Source organism: Dipodomys ordii, unplaced genomic scaffold (assembly GCF_000151885.1).
Source record: "Dipodomys ordii isolate 6190 unplaced genomic scaffold, Dord_2.0 Scaffold155, whole genome shotgun sequence".
Taxonomy (NCBI): Eukaryota; Metazoa; Chordata; class Mammalia; order Rodentia; family Heteromyidae; genus Dipodomys; species Dipodomys ordii.
Window position 1 is genome coordinate 611929 of NW_012267371.1, and position 19012 is coordinate 630940.

A 19012-nucleotide genomic window follows, 5' to 3' on the forward strand; every position below is an offset into this window, starting at 1 on the left:
GTAGTGCTACTATGATCCTGGAAGATTATAATGGAGCTGAAGAATCCTACCACCTCTTGATATCGCAGCCATCACCACGCACCACCCCTCATTGCTTGTGTGTTTATGGTAATACTCATGTAAACATGCCTTCTGCAAGCCACTTATATAGAAGGCCAGCACACACAGTATGTGAGGTGGGTAAATATGGCCCAGCTCCTGGGGACTACCTCCTGGCCTGACTACAGAGTAAATGGCTTTTCAGTCCCATCCTCCTGCTTCGAAGCTATCATGCTTCATTGCTGCTGTCTGGGAAGGTGGGACTCCAGGGAGAAGGTCAATGGAAGCATAGGGAAAGGACCCTGCAGACAAGTGGAAGAGTGCACAAGGCTGGGGTGTGATAGCCATCAAAGGGAGCCATCTTTGGACCACTGACTCTAGGAGGAGCCAAGTGAGACATGGACGAAGCTGCTTCCAGGGCTGCCATGTTTCCTCTTTCTCCTCTTTCCATAATGTATTAGCCTAGGAAACTGGAGAAACCCCTGCTCATGGTAGGAGTTCAGCACCCATGGCTGAACAGGGCACTTGAGTCCCTCTGCCTTCACTGTTCACTGCCCCAGATCTGGCACCCAGGTCACCTCCTCCCTGTGCTGCTGTCGATAGACAATCTCTGCAATGAGCATCTAGGGTCAGGAAGCCTCCATTAACCTCCACCTAACATGCCAGCCCCTCCACCCACAGAGCCTCTATCTTCCCAAGCCCCTGCCAGGGGACCACGCCATGCTTTTTCTGCAAAGGGTGGGGTAGGGCACTCCTTGTTAGATGTTCATCAGTTCCTGGTACTGAAGCAGCAGCTGAGCTAGGTCCTTCTCAGCCCTTCTTGGCCTCCTTTAGGGAAGCCTTGAGGTCCTGAAGCTTGGTAATGGTACCCTTAAGGAGTCCCATTCTCAGAATGTTCTGTACCAGCAGTTGCCATCTGTGGGTTGAGTATGGGCCCTGGGTATGGGGAGACAGGAGTCCTATTTAGATTATTTGGCATTCACTGATGGTCTGCCCCAGGCCTTGGAGATTGTGCCTGAATGATCCTCATATTTAGAAATCAAAGACACAGCCCAGAGGTTAAAGAATGCAGTCAGTAGACAGGGAAGTGGTGCTTGGGGCTAGGTCCCAGCATGCCAAGGAGTGGGATGAGCAGCACTTACCCTGTTTAGCCCAGCCCAGCAGGAGTCTTGCCCTTCTGTGTCTCCATTCTCTCACATAACTGATAAGGTACCAGAAAGCTTCTCTCAGAGAAACCCCTCATCCCAGCTGCCTTTGTGTCAATTCTCCAACCTCCCTGACTTGGGCTGAATCCACTGTTTCTAGTGCGTTTGAGCCTGAGGCTCCAAGAAGGAAGGAGCTAAATCCACATGACATCCTTTGTTCAGTGTCTCACGCACAGTGGTGCCTGGTAAGTCTCAGTGTGCCTGGATCTGGGACACAGTTTTCCTTTTCATGTGAAGTGTGCTTGCCCAAGAAGAAACAAGAACAAGCACCCAGAGGCTCTCTGTTGCCTGTTCCAATCACAATCACCCATGACTTCTCCAGAAACAATATCCCAGTAGCTTCCCTCTCTCCTCGGACCTGCATTTTTAGTTGATTCCTTGATCTTGGTATCCACTCTTCCTTTGTATCTTTTTTCCATTCTTTCTTATTTATCTTTAAGTCATTATACAAAGAGGTTTCAATTCAGCCTGTCATATTTTGAGTACACATGTTCCAGATTTCTGGTATTCATTTGGTAAAACTGTAAGTTAGTTGTTCAAAGGAGTTACACCATTGGAATCCTACCCTCCATATACCATACTTCTAGTCCATTTATTTGTGTATAGCTATGATCCTGTAAACGTTTTTCATATATATTTATAATTTACATCTAACTTCCATATATAAGAAAAATCACTGTTGTCATCTTGTACTAATATCAATTCAGAAACCTTGAAAGTACTACAAGAAGAAGTGGGAGAAATGTTAACACTTATTGGCATAGGCAGGGGCTCAGCAAATAAGAGAGAGAATTGACCATAGGATTGCATCAAGTTTCTGCACAGCAAATGGCATAGTTACTATGCCAAAAATGACAGTTACTATGACAGTTACTATGCTAAAAATGACAGCCCACAGAATGGAAGATCTTTGCCAGCTTATACATCTGATGAGGGCCTAATATCCAGAATATACAAGGATCTCAAGAAACTAAACCCAGCCAGGTGCTGTTGGCTCATACTTGTAATCCTAGCTACCTAGGAGGCTGGGATCTGAGGATCACAGTTCAAAACTAGCCCAGACAGGAAAAGTCAGTGAGACTCTTATCTCTAATCAACTACCAGAAAACCAGAGGTGGCACTGTAGCTCAAAGTGGTAGAGAACTAGCCTTGAGCAAAAGGGCTCAGGGACAGTGCCCAGGCCCCAAATTCAAGCCCCATGACCAATATACATACATATACCTCCAATGAGTCAAAACCCAATTAATAAATGGGCAAAGGGCCTACATGGAGACTTCTCAGGCCTGCATTTGTAATGTGGCAATAATTTGGTACTAAACCCATGTGATCAGCAGGGTTGGCATAATGCAGGTGGGTAGAGCCCTGGTTTTCAGATAAGGAAACTGAAACCCAGAGATAACCAAGGTCACACAACAAGTTGGTAATAAATAAAACAGCAGGCAGATTGGGTTTGCTACATAAGCTCAGTGCTCATCCCACTGTGTTTTTCATTTAACAATCACAAGGGAGATTCGAGCATCCGCTAGCAAGATGCAGTCCCAGGCAGAGGTTTTTAGTCCCAGACACACTTAACTTGCTCTGCAGAAAAACATAACACTATAGAGAAGGAGCTAGGTGCCAGTGGCTCATGTCTGTAATCGTAGCTACTCAGGAAGCTGCAATCTGAGGATCATGGGTCAAAGCCAGCCCAGGCAGGAAAGTCTATGACTCTTAGCTCCAATTAACCACCCCCAGAAAAAGCTGGAAATGGAGCTACAACTCAGCTGGTAAGAGCACTAGCCTTAAGCACAAAAGAACCAATAGAGGAAGTATCGTCAGGCTAACTTTTCTTATAAGCAAGGTTCTTAGTGTCCAGAGGACCTGGCCCTCTGCCTAACCTGGCCCTTGAGTGCCACCTTTAGACTTCACTCTTGGCAAAAGATGTCTCAGACTTTTGTTTTCCCCAAATTCAAGGCCAAATGTGTAAGCAGTCCATCTATTCCTGAACCCTCAGCATCTCTCCCTTCCCTTGTCGGATCACTGGAAGAAAGGCCAATGCAGCACCTCCCTACTTATGCCACTGTGGCTCCTCACCTTCTACAAAACCTTGGTGCCTTCCCCCATACAGAAGAGCCAGGGTTCTCTAAGCTTCTCATTCATCCAAACAACAGGGACATGGCTAAGAAGAAACTCAGGTCCCAGCCCAGGCTAGCCCCTGTGTCTCCTCCTCACTGGACCTGCGCTTCTTCCTCTGTAGCTCAGAGTTGAGCTGCGGGCAGCCATGAACCTCACTGCTCTCCTCTATCACCACCTTTACCCCTTTAGGAAGAACCAACTTCACTGTAATCAGGGAGCCTGTAATTAGCCTCGGGGAAGCCTTTTCCAGAGACAAGGGCCCAGGAGACACATACTGCAGTGTTCATAGCAGTTTTGTCCTACCAGCCAAAAGCTGTTCTAACCCAATGTCCATCAGTCCTAGAATCAGCAATAAACTGAGCTGTAATCACCCACTGAAAGAGCTATGGACTTTAGGGAAGACATGAGAACCCTGACTGAATACTTGGCAATATTTAAAGAATTAATGCTGATACCGTGAAGGACAGTTATTATGAAAAATGTGACTTAAAGATCCCTTATCTTTTAGACAAACTTGCAAGATTATGCATGAAAAGATGCGGGAGCTGGGATTGCTTAATTGCTGAGTCGGGCAATGAGTACATTAGTGACATTTATTGCATACTTTCTATTTTTGTGTTTGACATTTTCCATAATAAAGCTTTTAAATAAGCAAATCACCCAAGGCTAATCATGACACTCTTCTTCTCCTTTATAAATAGCAACTTTACCTTTATATATCAGTCTTTTATTTTTCTTTTCAGGACACACTAGGGAAAACATCCATGCATATAGGTAGAATTATAACAGACAAGAATCTAATAACAGTAACAAGTTAGTTGGCTAACAGGTCAGAATTCAAAAATAATTTGATAGTCTGGAGCTTAAGTCACTGCTAAGGGAGAATTAATGGAGATTATCATAAAATCCTTCATGTGCAATCAAATAAAACATCCATCTAGCTTGGCACCAAAGAGGCACCATTTCACAATGGCTGTGGAAGTGGTGCCAGCTCAGGGTGAGTCAGCAGCAGCAAGGGGCTGCCAAAGCCATAGACAAGATGGAGAATACACAAAGAGAAGCCCTGTGCCTATCCTGTCCCGGGCTCATCTGATCATACCTAGATGGGCGCACAGACGACTCTATGGGAGAACATGGAGGCATTCAAGCTGGAGAAGGAGACTCCGACACACAAGGGGTTAGGGTTGCCCACCCCCACCCCATGACTGTGGTGGGAAAATTGAGACCCATAAGTGAAATTAACAAGGAAACTGCTTAACATTCTTAGAAAGAGAGAAGAAGAGACTGGGGATGTGGCTTCGTGGTGGAGTGCTTGCCTAGCGTTAGTGAAACCCTTGGTTTGATTGCTCAGTACCACTTAAACAGAAAAGGCTAGGAGTGGTGCTGTGACTCACGGTAGAGTGCTAGCCTTGAGCACAGAGAGGCTCAGGACAGTACCCAGGCCTGAGTTTCTTTTTGCCAGGATTGGCAAAAAGAAAAGAAAGAAAGAGAGGAAAACTGGGTGGTGTCTATCCACCATACATGTCTAAATGTTCTTGATGGCTTCTGAAGTTATTTTCAGACTTGAGTGGTCTATTTCTCAGAAATGAATTAACAATAGCAACCCTGGAAGTAATGGTGGTCATTATTACCCATTTCTTAACTATGTATCTTGGAGTTGTTCAGTATATTATTTAATCAGTCCATCAGTAAACAGTGCTTGTTGAGTGCATATTTTATGTCTAATACTGTGTACCCCACAAGCATCATCTGATGTAGTAGTCCCTTCCTTTAAAGACCTTGTTGCTAACTGAATTTTGTAGCTCAACATTAGTATGAATTTCTCTCATTTCATAAAGTGCCTTTAATCAATATATATTTATGCCTTGTGACATCCCTGTAAGGAAGGTATTCTTTCTACTGCCAAATTAGTGAATAATCATTACTTTTTTAATCATTCCCTATTGGAGTGTCCAGTTTTTAGTGGCACTCATCATGAAGCTAGCCTCATGCAAGAAAAGATTAACTTTTGAATTTTTCATATCTCTCATCCCTGTAATAAAGGAATTAAGTTAAATATATTAATTCACATCAAAAGAGAAAGTAAATGCTCTAATCCTCATTACAGATTATCCCCAGCAACAAAACAGAGAGGAAAACATTAATATTTTCAAGTTTTATTACCTATAAAGACTTTGAGGACTGGGAAGGTGGCTCAGTGGTAGAGTGCTTGCCTTGCATGCATGAGGCCCTGGGTTCGATTCCTCAGCACCACTTAAGCAAAAAGAAAAGAGCCAGAAGTGGCTCAAGTAGTAGAGCACTAGCCTTGAGCTGAAGAGCTGAGGGACAGTGCCCAGGCCCAGAGTTCAGGCCCCACGACCGGACCCAAAAAAAAAAAAAAAAAGACTTTGAGACCATAATTTCTGGTATTGATTTATATGGAGCACACAACAAAAGGGACAAAGCTAGGCCTGTTTTAAAGTTGGGATTTAGGAGTAAATGTTTACTTTGATATTAGGCAGGAATCTGTGAGTCCAAATGTAAAATAACTGCAGATAAAGCAGGGACTTGGAGAAGCTGGATTGGAGGGAGCCATGGTAGTGTCAGGTTCCAGAAAGAGAACCATTCTCCTGGCTCTCTGGACCAATTTCAGTACCAAGGACAGAGCAAGGCTTTGTGGATGGGATATGGGGCCTCAAAGGCCTCTGAGTAAAGGCCTCCATTATGAAGAAACAAAGGTACACTTGTGTCACATGAGCGTGACAAACATGAATTCTGGGCCCAATTACCCCTGTACTAACTTTTGAACTGGCCTCTGACACAATGTGACTTTAACCCCTCTGTGCCCCCTTTTCTTTCTTTAGAAGGTGAAAACAATCACATCTACTTCATCAGATCACTGTGAAGGCTAAATGAGCTCTATGTGAGGCTCTCAGAAGATCCATATGAATTATTTGGCCAGCTAAAGCCCTATGGCTCAATTGCCAGTTTTGGGAGGAAACATATACATGAAATAAATTTATGGACAAACATAGACTGTGTGACCTTAACTGTGAGTAACCCCACCTTTAATAAAACAGGCTTCCTGTCTTGAAACAACCCAATGGTAGTCACAACAGTGCAAAAGGAGCCCCCGTGCCTGTGCTTACTAATTTCCCCCAATTTCCCAGGGGATGGGAGGAAGTCAGCCAGAGCTACCTGAAAGCAGAGAAAGTGGGAGCTTATCTCAGTCAACCAAGAGTCATTGCTTCAGAGACCTGGGACACTGGAGTGGGATTCTCAGAGATTCTGCTCCAGGACAATGTCCAGACAAGAATGGAACTGGGTAAAACTGAGTTAGCATAACACTATTTGCCCATCCCTGGGTTGCCTTTTCTGAATATCCAGGCAAGAGTTTACTGCTAGTCAGACACAGCAAGCCAGGGAATCTCACACTTCCAGAATCCCTGAAGAATTTCTCCACAAATTCTTGTATGTGTATGGAGAACTCCCCCACCTTTCCTGGTCTTTTGCCTCCAGGTCTTCAAGGATCCCAGAGTCTTCTCCACTTTCCCCAGGCAACCAGCTCTTGTCAGAAGAAAGGTAGTCTCCAATCTAAATCCCAGTCTAGCAGCCAGATAGTCAGCTCTTACATGTTCTCTAAGGTCAGATGCCAAGGAAATAGTCTCTGAGACTGAGATTTATGTGCAGGAAGTTTATGGACAGTGCTTAGGATCAACTGGTAAGGAAGAGGATACAGCAGTTTAGAGTTGGTTTAGCTGCAGCCAAGAACTCAGCCAGTACTCTGGATACTGAGAGTCTATGACCTGCCATTGGATAAGACAGCTTCTTTCATTGAAAAGTGTTCCTGGAAAGATTCTCTGCTAGTGGGGAAGAAATGCCTCTGATAACAAAGAATCTCTATTGGAGCCCTTGCCTCAGACAGGCAAAAGGAAAGGAATGGCAGCCTCGCCCTAATATAAAATCCAGGATAGATTACATTTGCTGCTGAATGAGTTACTAGAAACTACGATTGGTATAAGGGGCCACATTCCAGAGGAAGAGGCATCAGTCAACACCAAGACCCCTGGAAAGTAAGAAGCAAGATGGATAGATTGAAAGCTCAGCTTGTAGAACTCAAGTCATGAGACTCCATTGAAGAACTTTTTCCCTGTCCTGTCCACACATGGTATATGACATGTGGGCCAAACCCTCTCTATCCAGGTCACTCTTCCCCTGGTAGGTTCTAGTTTATTTTCATCTCTTCAAGGAGATTCGAGCTAAATATAGTCTAAATAGCAGACCTATTATATGGATTATTGTAAGTAGCTAACAGGATGTGTTAGCCACAAGATCATGTAGCAGAATTTTATTTGGTTTTGTTTAGTTTGATTTGCTTTGTCATGCTGGAGATCACACACAGGGCCTAATGCATATTAAGCAAACACTGTACCACTGAGCTACATCTCTGCCCCAGAGTTAGGTATAATATTACCCTCATGGAGATCTGCATTTAAAAGATATGTTAAAGGTATTTTACCACAAATATCTAATTTTGCTCACTGATTACTTAGAAGAACAAAGTATTCAAAAAACAATAAATGGAGACAATTCACAGAGGGTAAAAATTAGCCATATGCATTTTGATCATTCTCATCTTCATTAGAAAGTAAATACATGGAAAATAAGACCATGAAAACTCTCAAAAATAACCCTACAGTATTCTTAAAACTGGAGAAACAAAAGTCTGATACATACATTGTAAATGTATGTATTAGTACTCACAAATAAAGTTCACATCACTTCTTAAAACTCTTAAGTGTCCCAGCAATTCCATATTGAGGGTTCAGAAACAACTATGTTCGTTGCAAAGTTGTTTATATAGGAGAAGAAAGTAGAAATGGCATACCCATCAAAAGTAGAAATAGCATACCCATCAAAATGTGTTATTCATATGAGTAAATATTATGCAGTCATTAAGAATGATGATCTTCACCATGGTGACCAGTTGCAGGGCGGGGTACCTAGAAGTCAGTAACAGGGGCCAAACTGGAGATGATGAGCAGATGGAGCCATGGTTAGCATTGGCACAGATTCCACTGGACTGTGAGCAAGCAGCAGCCTGGGCCTAGGTTGGTCCAAGATTACTCACCATGCCAGAAAGGGGGCAGCAACAGGAGATGTGATGGAATCCGCAGAGGAAGAGATCTTCGCGCTGTCCACCTCTTCCGCATCTGATGCAGAATTTGATGCTGTGGTTGGATCCATAGAAGACATAGTTGTGGATACCAAGTTCCAGGAACTGCAGCGAAGTTTCATGGACAAATACTACCAGGAATTCGAAAACTCGGAAGAGGATAAAACCACCTACACATCAATTTTTCGTGAGTATCTTTCTTCGATAGAAAAATACATTGAAGAGCAGCTGCTGAAGCGGATTCCCAAGTTCAACATGGCAGCTTTCACTGCAACGTTAAAATACCATGAAGAAGAAATCACTGGTGACATACTGGACATGCTGCTCACCTTCACAGACTTTCTGGCCTTTAAAGAGATGTTTCTGGACTACCGAGCAGAAAAAGAAGGCCGGGGACTTGACTTAAGCAGCGATTTAGTGGTGACTTCTTTGTGCAAAACATCTACCAAACCAACTTTCCAGAATGATTTTGGGCACTAGCTCTCTCCTCCAGAAATGGGAGCTTTCTAGATGTTGTGGGCCCAACAGGCTGGGATAATGTTGTTTTATATGGTGATAGGAGGCTATCTGGGAAGAATGAGCCCTGTCCTGCAGCTATTCACCAATATTGAGTATTGACAGTAGACCTAACCCTCCAGAGGCCTTCTCCTAAAACACTGCCATGTTCAGAAACCCTAGTGCTGCCACCAAAGTAACCACCTTTCCTGAATGGGAATCTGACTACCATTCCGCTTAGGAGACCCTTTATCTTTGGCATATGAGTTCCTGTATTAACACCGTGGAAAGCAATACCATTACAAACCCTACCTGTCCCAAGCACCATAGGTGGGGTTTGTACCAACCTCTGTGCTCACAGAAATCACATGGGTAAGTGATTTGATCCCAGGGGCCCTCCTGGATGGAGTTTTTAACTAATTAGAAGGGTTTATCTGAGATACTTATAAACAGGATAGTTTTTTTTGGGGGGGGGAAGGGGAGAGATGTGTTTTGTTAAGTTTGTTTGGGAAGTATTGGCGATAAGAATTCACTGAAAAAGATGTCTATAACCAAAAGCTACAAGTGAAAATTCATCTTCTGGTATTGGGTTTGTAGTTATTTCTATCATTGTCCTCATGTAATCTCTAGACGTGATCTCATGATAGATGTTTCTAGAAAAGCCCTTTTTTTCTTAAGCACTATTTCTGAAAAAAATAATTTATAGATAAACGCTAAGGGAAATACAGTAGATCTAATCTATAACCTCTGTGGTCTCATCTAGATGTTTCTAGAAAAGCCTTTTTTTACTGTTACCATTTCTAAAAACAATATAGATGAATACTAGGGGAAATACAGATTTTTTATTACCATCTACTTAAATATCAAATCATTAGACAATGTGTGCCTTTTTTACTTGATACTTCTATGAAGACAAAAGCTTTTTTATTGAAATCACTGTTTTACCAATTGATACATGTTATGTATCAAATAGAAAGACATGGAAACAAATGCCCTTTTCTTTTTTTATTTTTGACAGTCCTTGAATTCAGGGCCTAGCCATTGTCCCTGAGCTTCTGTTGCTCAAGGCTAGCACTCTACCACTTGAGCCATAGCTGTACTTCTGGCTTTTTCTGTTTATGTGGTACTGAGGAATAGAACCCTGCGCTTCATGCAGGCTAAGCAAGCACTATATCACTGAGCCACATTCCCAGCCCCAGAAATGCCCTTTTCTTATAGCATGTTAAACGTGTTTGTGTAGCTTTGTTTAAGATCTTTTCTGTATAAACCAATTTGTTAGGTTTTTGGTTGAAGGGGAGAGAGTTTGCTCTCTCCTCTTGCAATTGTTTCAGTTGCAATTTTTTTTGGTCATGGGGCTTGAACTCTGGGGGTGGGCACTGTCCCTGCACTCTTCAGCTCAAGGCTAGTGCTCTACCACTTGAGCCACAGGGCCACTTCCAGGTTTCTAGTGGTTTATTGGAGGTAAGAGTATCACAGACTTTCCTGCCCGGGCTGGCTTTGAACTGTGATCCTCAGATCTCAGCCTTCTGAGTAGCTAGGATTACAGGCGTGAGCCACCGGCACCCGATCAATTGCAGTTTTAACTCTAGTCTTCCTGTAGAAATTTTTCTTAGGGCAGGGCTGAGGATGTAGCTCAGTAGTAGAGCACTTGCCTAGTATGTGCAAGGCCCTGGGTTCAGTACCCTTTTGAAAAATGGTGGTGTACTATTCTTACACAATTCCAGTAAGAGGAGGATGCAAGGAACCCTAATGGTCATTTCTCTAGCTTTTTACTAAATAAAATATTACTGACCAGAAAACATGCACATCATAGGTGTAGAAAAAAGAAAGAAGAAAACTGCCATTGTTTAATTCTTTCAGTTTGACTTCCTAAATTAAAGTCTTTTCGATAAAAATTTGAGTCTGCACTTAAAAAAGAAAATGATGGTCTCTTTATATGTAAATTCTGTGAGTATAGAAACTATTTGTATTCCCTGCATCCTTGGGCCTGGCACAGTGTCTAGACAGTAGTAACAGCATAATAGACTCACTAAAAATCAGGTTAGGAAAGCAGTATAGATTATAGATTATATGCCCTATGAAATATATAGGTGTGTGTTCATATCTTTTTTATTTGGCTAAATTTTATGCATTTTTGTTTCTATAACCTAGAAAACGAACTTTGAAAGGAGAAGAAGAAGAATGAAGGATTAAAAAAATAAAGAATAAGGATGGAAAATACAGAGCAGTGGCTACTGGGAGATGGATTTGTGCTTTTGGTTGTTGTTGCTCTAAAGACAGAACTGGTAGCATTTCAGAATGTCAGTCTGAGAAGTCTCTTATCCCCCTGTGACCATTCCACACAGGTAAAAACACCTACTCTACCTACTACTCTACCTACTTTGACTGCCTGGAAAAGTAAATGGTCCCCAAGTTCTTTCTCCCAATGGGAAATGGACTTGAAGGATTCTGGAAAGACTAAGAAAACTCAGAATTGCTAGTCTCTCACAGACTTTTAAAGGCCCCATCTTCCCCAGCCCCTAGTTCAGCCTCAAACACAATGCATCACCCTAGAAGCTTCTGTGGTTCTGTTCCACCGACACACAGTCTGGTCTCAGCCTGTGTAAATAACATGGAACATGGTACTAGTCCAGGACTTCTCCTTAGATTTAGTCTGGACACCTGAACTCTGTTCCTTTGCCCTTCTTACATGCTGTCTGACACTTTTTCCTTCCCAGGTCTGCTCTGAGCTTGCTCTCCAATCTGTCCTTCTGGGCTCACTCTCTCCCCCAGTTCAAGTATCCTTCAGGCTTTCACTACCTCATTTGGTTCCCTCCTCCATCATCCCTCCTCACAACAGTTGTAAAGGAAATCTGCTTTGAACTCTGCCTTGGAATGTGAACAGTCCAATGTTCTTTCCTGTTGCAGGGAAGGAAGTTCTGTTCTCTCTATTCATCTCTAAATACCCTTCAATTAACCACACAACTTTCACTGAGCTGGTCTCCCCCAGCGGGGTCCTGAGATAGCACTGGAGACTGAGATTTTATTCACATGAAACAGATGGATAGAGACTGAAGTGTAGCCTGCCACTGATGGCTCATGCCTGTAATCCTAGACACTAAGAAAGCTGAGATCTGAGGATCATCATTTGAAATCAGCCCAGGCAGAAAATCCCACGAGACTCTTGTCTCCAATTAACCACAAACAGCCAGAAATGGGGTTATGGCTCAAATACTAGAGCACTAGCCTTGAGCACAGAAAGCTCAGGGACAGCACATAGGCACCAAGTTCAAACCAGGACACACAGAGAGAGAGAGAGAGAGAGAGAGAGAGAGAGAGAGAGAGGCTGAAGTGTGACTGTTCCCAAACCCTGTTGCTCCTAATGTGAGTTTTGTTGAGCCAGTGTGCTCAGCTTCTTCCCTTTATGTTAGGCATCAGGTAGAACAGGGCTCCCAAAGCATGTCCATGGTTTTTGGTGTGGGTTCTTGCAATTGACTAAAAAGCCAGTAAAAGTAACAGTATATAAACTACTTGCCTCTGTTCCTACTATCCAGACAGTTCCGCCAAAGGCAAGTAGTGAAAGTTAGAAGGGAGATAGCTCCTGCTCATATCCCTTGAAAAGATGAGCAAGGATTTGTGGCCTCTCAAACTAAACTTGAAAATATATTCTCCACGTCTTCACACCAGGGCTGCTAAATTCTGGAGATCAGACAGGATGGACTGCAGCCCATCTAGGGCTTAGACCCATCTAAGACTTAGATATATGGAGTCCAGGCTGTGGAATTCTCCTTAGTCATAAAGCAGATGTGCAGATACCCTCCTTCATCCAGGCCTATCTCACTTCTGAAAGTAAACATAATCTGGAATAAAGTGCAAGCCAGAACTTTCCAGACCCAAATGCAAGCACTTGGAATTGGTTTAAGAGATGGGAAAATGAACACAAACCTTAAATATCTCCTTAAATATGTCCTTCCTGTTTCTCTTGATAGCTGCCTCGTTTCCATCACCCTTCCTGGGTTTTGGTATCAACTTTCTGAGAACAGATGAGCCATTTTTGGAAGTAGAGTAGCCAAGCATTGTCCCCATTTCTAATTTTTCATCCAGCTGGAGTTAGCTACATTAGCATAACACGCCCACCCTCTCTTTCCTGATAGCTGTGTTTTGAAGGAAGAGGCTTGTGTGCAGAGCAATGTCTCGCCCTCCTCTCTTAGGATCTGGCTGACCATAGCAATCTTACATTTTGCTATTCTGTGTGCTGAGAGGAGTCTGAACTCCTTAAATGCTGCCCTGTGCTGTCTGTACCCAGATGGGGAATCTGGCCCATTCCTAAAATCCAGTAATAAGAGACCTATGTTACCAAAGCCTCTCTAGTATCTTCATGTCAACAATAATGGAAACATTGAATCTGTGTTTGTTCATTCTTCTCTTCTTTTTAACTTATTTTTTATTGTTTCTATAAAGGTGATATACAGGGGGATTATAGTTACCTAAGTCAAGTAATGAGTACATTTCTTGTCAGTGTACCCCCTTCCCTTGCTCTCTCTGTTTTTCCCTTCCATCCCCACCCAAAAGTTGCATAGTTCACTTTCAACATAGTGCCTAATGAAAACCACTGATGCGTTGGTTCACCCATTGTCCCTCTATTTCTGTAACCCCCTTACTCTCTCCAAATACATGAGCAAACAAGACAAAAAGGAAACGAAAACAGAATCAAAGAAGAAAACTTCTTGTTTCCATTTTGTGGAGTTCATTTCAATAAATATTATTTTCTATGATCAAATGTGCATAGGCATTGCACTTTTAGTTTCTCTTCTTCTTTGTTAATACTGCTAGAGATCAAACTAAGGGCCTTATACATGCTAAGCACATGAATACTGCTCTAAGCTAAGGGCTCAACCACTGAACTACATCCCCAGCCCATCATTTGTTCATTCTTTTGTTTGTTGTTTTAATTGGCTTAGAATCTGTATAGGGAAAAAGAGGATGCTATGTATTGACTCCCTTAGAGCTCAGGAGCTGTTTGCAGAAGGAGAATTTGTTTTCTGGCTAGGTAGAGACAGAGCAAAGTTATTAAGCCCCAGTGGAATGTATTCTCTTGACAAGCTACATTCTCTCTGCTTCTGAGATTGGATTATGGAGGCCTGGAGAGGGGGTGGAGTATGGTTGAGATAAATTCCTTGGGAGTGGGAAGGTTCCCACTTTAACACCATGCACACTCTGGCATAAGAACCCAACCAATTGAGTAAAGGAGAAACCACGTCTATTCCCTGCCCTTTATACTCACTCCTGACTTCTGGAAGACCACCACCCACAGCTGATTTCCCTCTACTTTTGGGCCTGGTTGGTCTTTAAGTAAGAGTCACACACCAACTTTTACATCCAGTGCAATTTATTGAGAAAAGGAAGTGCAACATACTCATTATCAGAATTTCCACAACCCAGGAGATAAAGGGGACAGAGGTAAATAAAGATATGATGCCCAGATTGAAGAAGGGCTCCCCAAGGGCCAGCAGTCTGGAGATGGACTTTCTACCCTCTGCCCTGGTCCCCTCAGGTGGAAATCTTGAGCAGATGCCATCTTTAAACCAACCTTTCCCAGTATGCACATGGGCCAGGCTGCAAGGTAGGCTTGGACTAAAGTGCTGCTGTCCAAAGTGAGCTCCATCACGGGGGCTTCTAATCCCAGACTAGTAGCCAGACTTCCTTGGCTTAGAAAAAACTTGGAGATGGAGGAGTTACGAGTTCAGCTCCTTCTCCAGGAAACTTGAGGAAAAGTGAAATTGAAATGTCTGCACCTGATCATGCCAAGCAGAGTAGGACCTGTCAAGGCAGGCTGGGAGGGAAGCAGGTGGATGTGGAGGGCTGGCCTGGGATATCACTTGGGGCACTGCTGGCTGGAGCTGGTAGTGATCTGGGAGAAGTGGCGACTGCTATTGCCTCCACAAGCAGACTTGTAGCCTACTGAGGTCTGGATGCAGGCAGAGCCAAAGCCCGCTCCACGCTGGCTCACACACCTGCTGCCTCCACTGCCGAGCCTGGTCCCACTGCTGCTGCTGCTGCTGCTGCTGCCGCTGCTGCTGCTGCTCTGGTAGCTATTCATGCCGGCCCTGCCCCCACTTCTCCTGCTACTGCTGTCCTGTCCATAGCTGCTACCGCTGCTGCCTCTGATGCCGACACTGCTGCTTCCTCCTCTGTAGCCACTGCTGCTACTGCCATTGACTCCTCGGAAACCTCCAGAGCTGCTGCTCGTGCTGGTGATATTGCTGACCACTGCTACAAGAGAGCATACACTCAAATTAGGAGAAAAGAAGGTGGAGATCAATGACCACAGTGTCCCCTGCTTGACTTAGATAAAGCTCGGCTTCTCTAAGACCTTAATTTGCAACTAAGAAGTGTGAGCCTGGTTCTCCGGCATCCTTGTCCAAAAGCAGGAACCAGAAGTGCCCACAGAAATTTCTGATTCTCCAACTTAGGACATACCCTACAAACATGGGGCAGGGGGCGGAAGGTTTAAGTTTTGGCCCCAAAGATAGTTCAGCCTATACTGGGGACAGAAGATGTCAGTGGCTAACACCCTGGTTGCAGTCAGGTGACTTCAGGCTTAGATGAATCAGGCTTTCTCCCCTGAAGCTCAGTCAGTAGGGATGTTTCTAGCTGTTCGTTTTACAGCCCAGGGAGGTTTTAAATGTGCTACTTACAGATGCTCACAGAATTCAGGTACTCTCCAGACATCCTGAAAAGGAATACAATATGGGAGTTATTTCTACAGTGGGTCAATAACCAAAAACTTCGGGAGTCACATATCTCCATGTGCCTTAGGGGGGATCAAGTTCCTGGGAGAAGGAAAACTATTCCAAGTCTCTTTCCCCATCTCCCCAGAAAAGAGGGATGATCCAAAGTTGAGATTTCTGGTACTCTCATTACTATATCTTTCCATCTTCCTGCCCTATTTCCCTTCATCTTAAAGATTTCTTGCATTAGCCTGGGTGCCTGTGACTCATGCCTATAAGCCTATCTACTCAGGAGGCTGAAGTCTAAGGATCATGGTTCAAAGCCAGCTGGAGCAGGAAAGTCATGAGCCTCTTATCTCTAATTAACCACCAAAAAGCCAGAAGTGGAGCTGTTGCTCAGGTGGTAGAGTATCAGCCTTGGGTGAAAAAGCTTAGGTACAGACAGCATCCAGGCCCTGAGTTCAAATCTCCAGGACTGGCATTCTTCCCCTCTCCACCCCCCCCCAAAAAAAAAACAGTTCCCAGTTTCTTGGTTGCATTAGCTATATTTCAAATGTTCAAGCAGCTAATGGAGTACTGTATTGGACAGAATATGTATAGAATATTTTCAGCTTCAAAAGTTCAGGTAGATACCCCTAGTCTATAACACACATCATAAACCCAACGCCCTTTTCCTAACACATTGCACATTGTTTGTAATTAAATATTGATAGTTTGATAAACTGGAGAATTAGATGATGCTGACTGATTAGAAGCCTAAACGTTTAACAGTCATTCAGGAGAGTCCTAGACATTGGTTGTCTGGGTAATCCTCTCCTTATCAACTTGTTCCTTTAGGTCATTAGCAAAGATATTTTAAAATATTATCTGACAGGCAAGTGTCAGTGTCTGTAATCCTAGCTACTCAGAAAACTGAGATCTGAGGATCCAGACTGAAAGCCAACCAGGAAAGTTCCTGAGACTATTCTCTCCAATTAATCAAATGATAGAGTGTTAGCCTGGAGCAAAAGAATTGCAGGGACAGCACCCAGGGCCTGAGTTAAAGCCCCAGGACCTGTGCACGTGCACACATGTGCACACATGCACACACACACAAAAAAAAAATCTTGTCTAGAGAATACTGGCCTTGGCCCCTCACCTGTACTCTTCGCCCTCCAGGAGCTTGCGGTAGGTGGCAATCTCCACATCCAAGGCCAGCTTGATGTTCATCAGCCCCTGATAGTCATGCAGCAGATGAGCCAGGTCATCTTTGGCCTGCTGTAGGGCGCTCTGCAAGTCTTGAAGCTTGGCATTGGCATCCTTGAGAACCATCTCACCACGCTGCTCAGCTTCTGCAATGGATGTCTGCAGGTTGGCATTCTGGGACCGAGAGAGGGTAGATAAATTATGGTAGGAAACAAATATCTCATTGCTCCTGAGATCTCTTCCTCCATCCAGCATCCCTCCTACCCCTTCCTCAGAAATCCCATTGGAACACGCTCAGAAAACAAGTCACTGTTGAAATGGGCAAAAACACATCCTTGGCCTTCTGAAATCGACTTCTAACTCAGCTAGTACAGGAATGCTTTGCTGTTGGGAGGCTCTCTTACTGATCATGTCATTCCTGTGATACAAAGCAGTCATGAAAGTTATGCCGAAGAGCTCCACTGAAGGCAGAATCTGCTGAGAGCTGAATATTTGAGGGCTAGAGAGAGCAGAATGGGCAGCCATCTCTCCTTTAAGGAAGCATTCCAAGAAATCAAGCCTCCAGAAGGACCATCTGGGAGAACAGAAGCTCCCAGAGTCTGACACCATGAAATGATAGACAAAGCACGTGGCAGAGGAGCCCAGCCAGTGCTCTTCCTCCTCCCCAAAGCTCAAAAGTTCACCAGGATCACTCCATTCAGTCGAGACCCACCTGCTTCTTAACATTCTCAATCTCTGCCCGCAGCCTCTGGGTCATCATGTTGAGCTCCATGATCTCATTCTTGGTGCTTCGTAGGTCGTCCCCATGCCTGCCAGCTGTGGTCTGCAGCTCCCCAAGCTAACAGAGGAGAAACTCATCAACATGACTTGGCAAAGAATTGGCACACTCTTGGTAAAGCTCATTGGGTCCTGATGACCTTGAGAGGAAAGAAGGATTTGCACCTTAGTCTGGTACAGGGCCTCAACCTCCGCCTTGCTCCTCTGGGCAATCTCTTCATACTGAGCACGGACCTCGGCTATGATGCTGTCCAGGTCCAGGCAGCGGTTATTATCCATGGACACCACCACAGACATGTTGCTGACATGATTCTGCATCTGGGACAGCTCCTGCAGGGAACACGGATGGTCATTAAGACAATGTCTCCCATCCTCCTCCCAAAGGAGGTAAAAAACGAACCCTCTACTGGCAAAGATATCCCCCTACCCCCAAGGAGGGAGCTAAAGAATGGGGGCAATTAGAAAAATAAGCTTACATTTCAGATCTGGCTACAATCTAAAGAATGGCAAGTCTAGAAGGCTAGAAGAAAGTGAAATTGCATAGATACTCAGGTTGTCAACTTGAAAACATCAGCCAGTGAGCCTGCTTGTATAGGTCTCCATGGGAGCACAGGAGGGAAAAGTATTATGAAGTAACAGGCTAGTAATACCAGACTAGAGGAGTAAAATGGGCTAAGGGAAGGAGAGTCCCTCCCCATGGGCCAGGTCAGTCCCCAAAGCTATGCTTGAGAAGATGTCAACAGAGATTCGCTGCTGCTTAGCAAACCAAGGAATCACCATGTCATAGAGGGTCCTCAGGAAGTTGATTTCATCTACCAGGCTGTCCACTTTAGCCTGCAGCTCAGCCTTGTTCACGTAAGCTGCATCTACATCCTGAAAGAGAAGTCAGAAACCCAGGGAATGACCTCCTGCTCCCTCCTGACCCACAAAACTTTCTAGCTTTCATCTTTCCTATTAGTCCTTCCCCCAGACCTTCTAATTGTGGGCTCTTACCTTCCCTGTTAAAAGAGAAGAAGGAGGGAGAAGGAGGAGGAGGAGGAAAAAGGAAGGAAGAAGAAGAAGAAGAAGAAGAAGAAGAAGAAGAAGAAGAAGAAGAAGAAGAAGAAGAAGAAGAAGAAGAAGAAGAAGGAAGGAAGGAAGGAAAGAAGGAAGGAAGGAAGGAGGAGAGGAAGAGGAGGAAGGTGAGCAAAGGGGAGGGAAGGGGAGGAAAGGGGAGGAAAGGGGAGGGGGGAAGAGAAGGGAAGGGGAAGAAGAAGAGGAAGAAGAAGCAGATGAAGCAGAAGCAGCAGAAAAAGCAGAAGCAGAAGAAAAGCAGATGCAGAAGCAAGAAG

The 19012-nt window shown here is 44.2% G+C and overlaps 1 protein-coding gene and 1 pseudogene across 1 annotated transcript in view; one reads left to right on the forward strand and one right to left on the reverse strand.

Moving 5' to 3' along the window:
* Window positions 1-8502: 8502 nt before the first annotated feature.
* LOC105997877 lies at window positions 8503-8994 on the forward strand (annotated as a pseudogene).
* A 5869-nt stretch (window positions 8995-14863) lies between these two features.
* LOC105997878 (keratin, type II cytoskeletal 2 oral-like) overlaps window positions 14864-19012 on the reverse strand; it is a 17014-nt gene continuing 12865 nt past the window's right edge. Inside the window, 7 exon segments of the mRNA XM_013032422.1 lie at window positions 14864-15150; window positions 15199-15261; window positions 15687-15721; window positions 16858-17078; window positions 17617-17742; window positions 17847-18011; window positions 18459-18627. Coding sequence (XP_012887876.1) covers window positions 14864-15150; window positions 15199-15261; window positions 15687-15721; window positions 16858-17078; window positions 17617-17742; window positions 17847-18011; window positions 18459-18627 — 1066 coding nt within the window.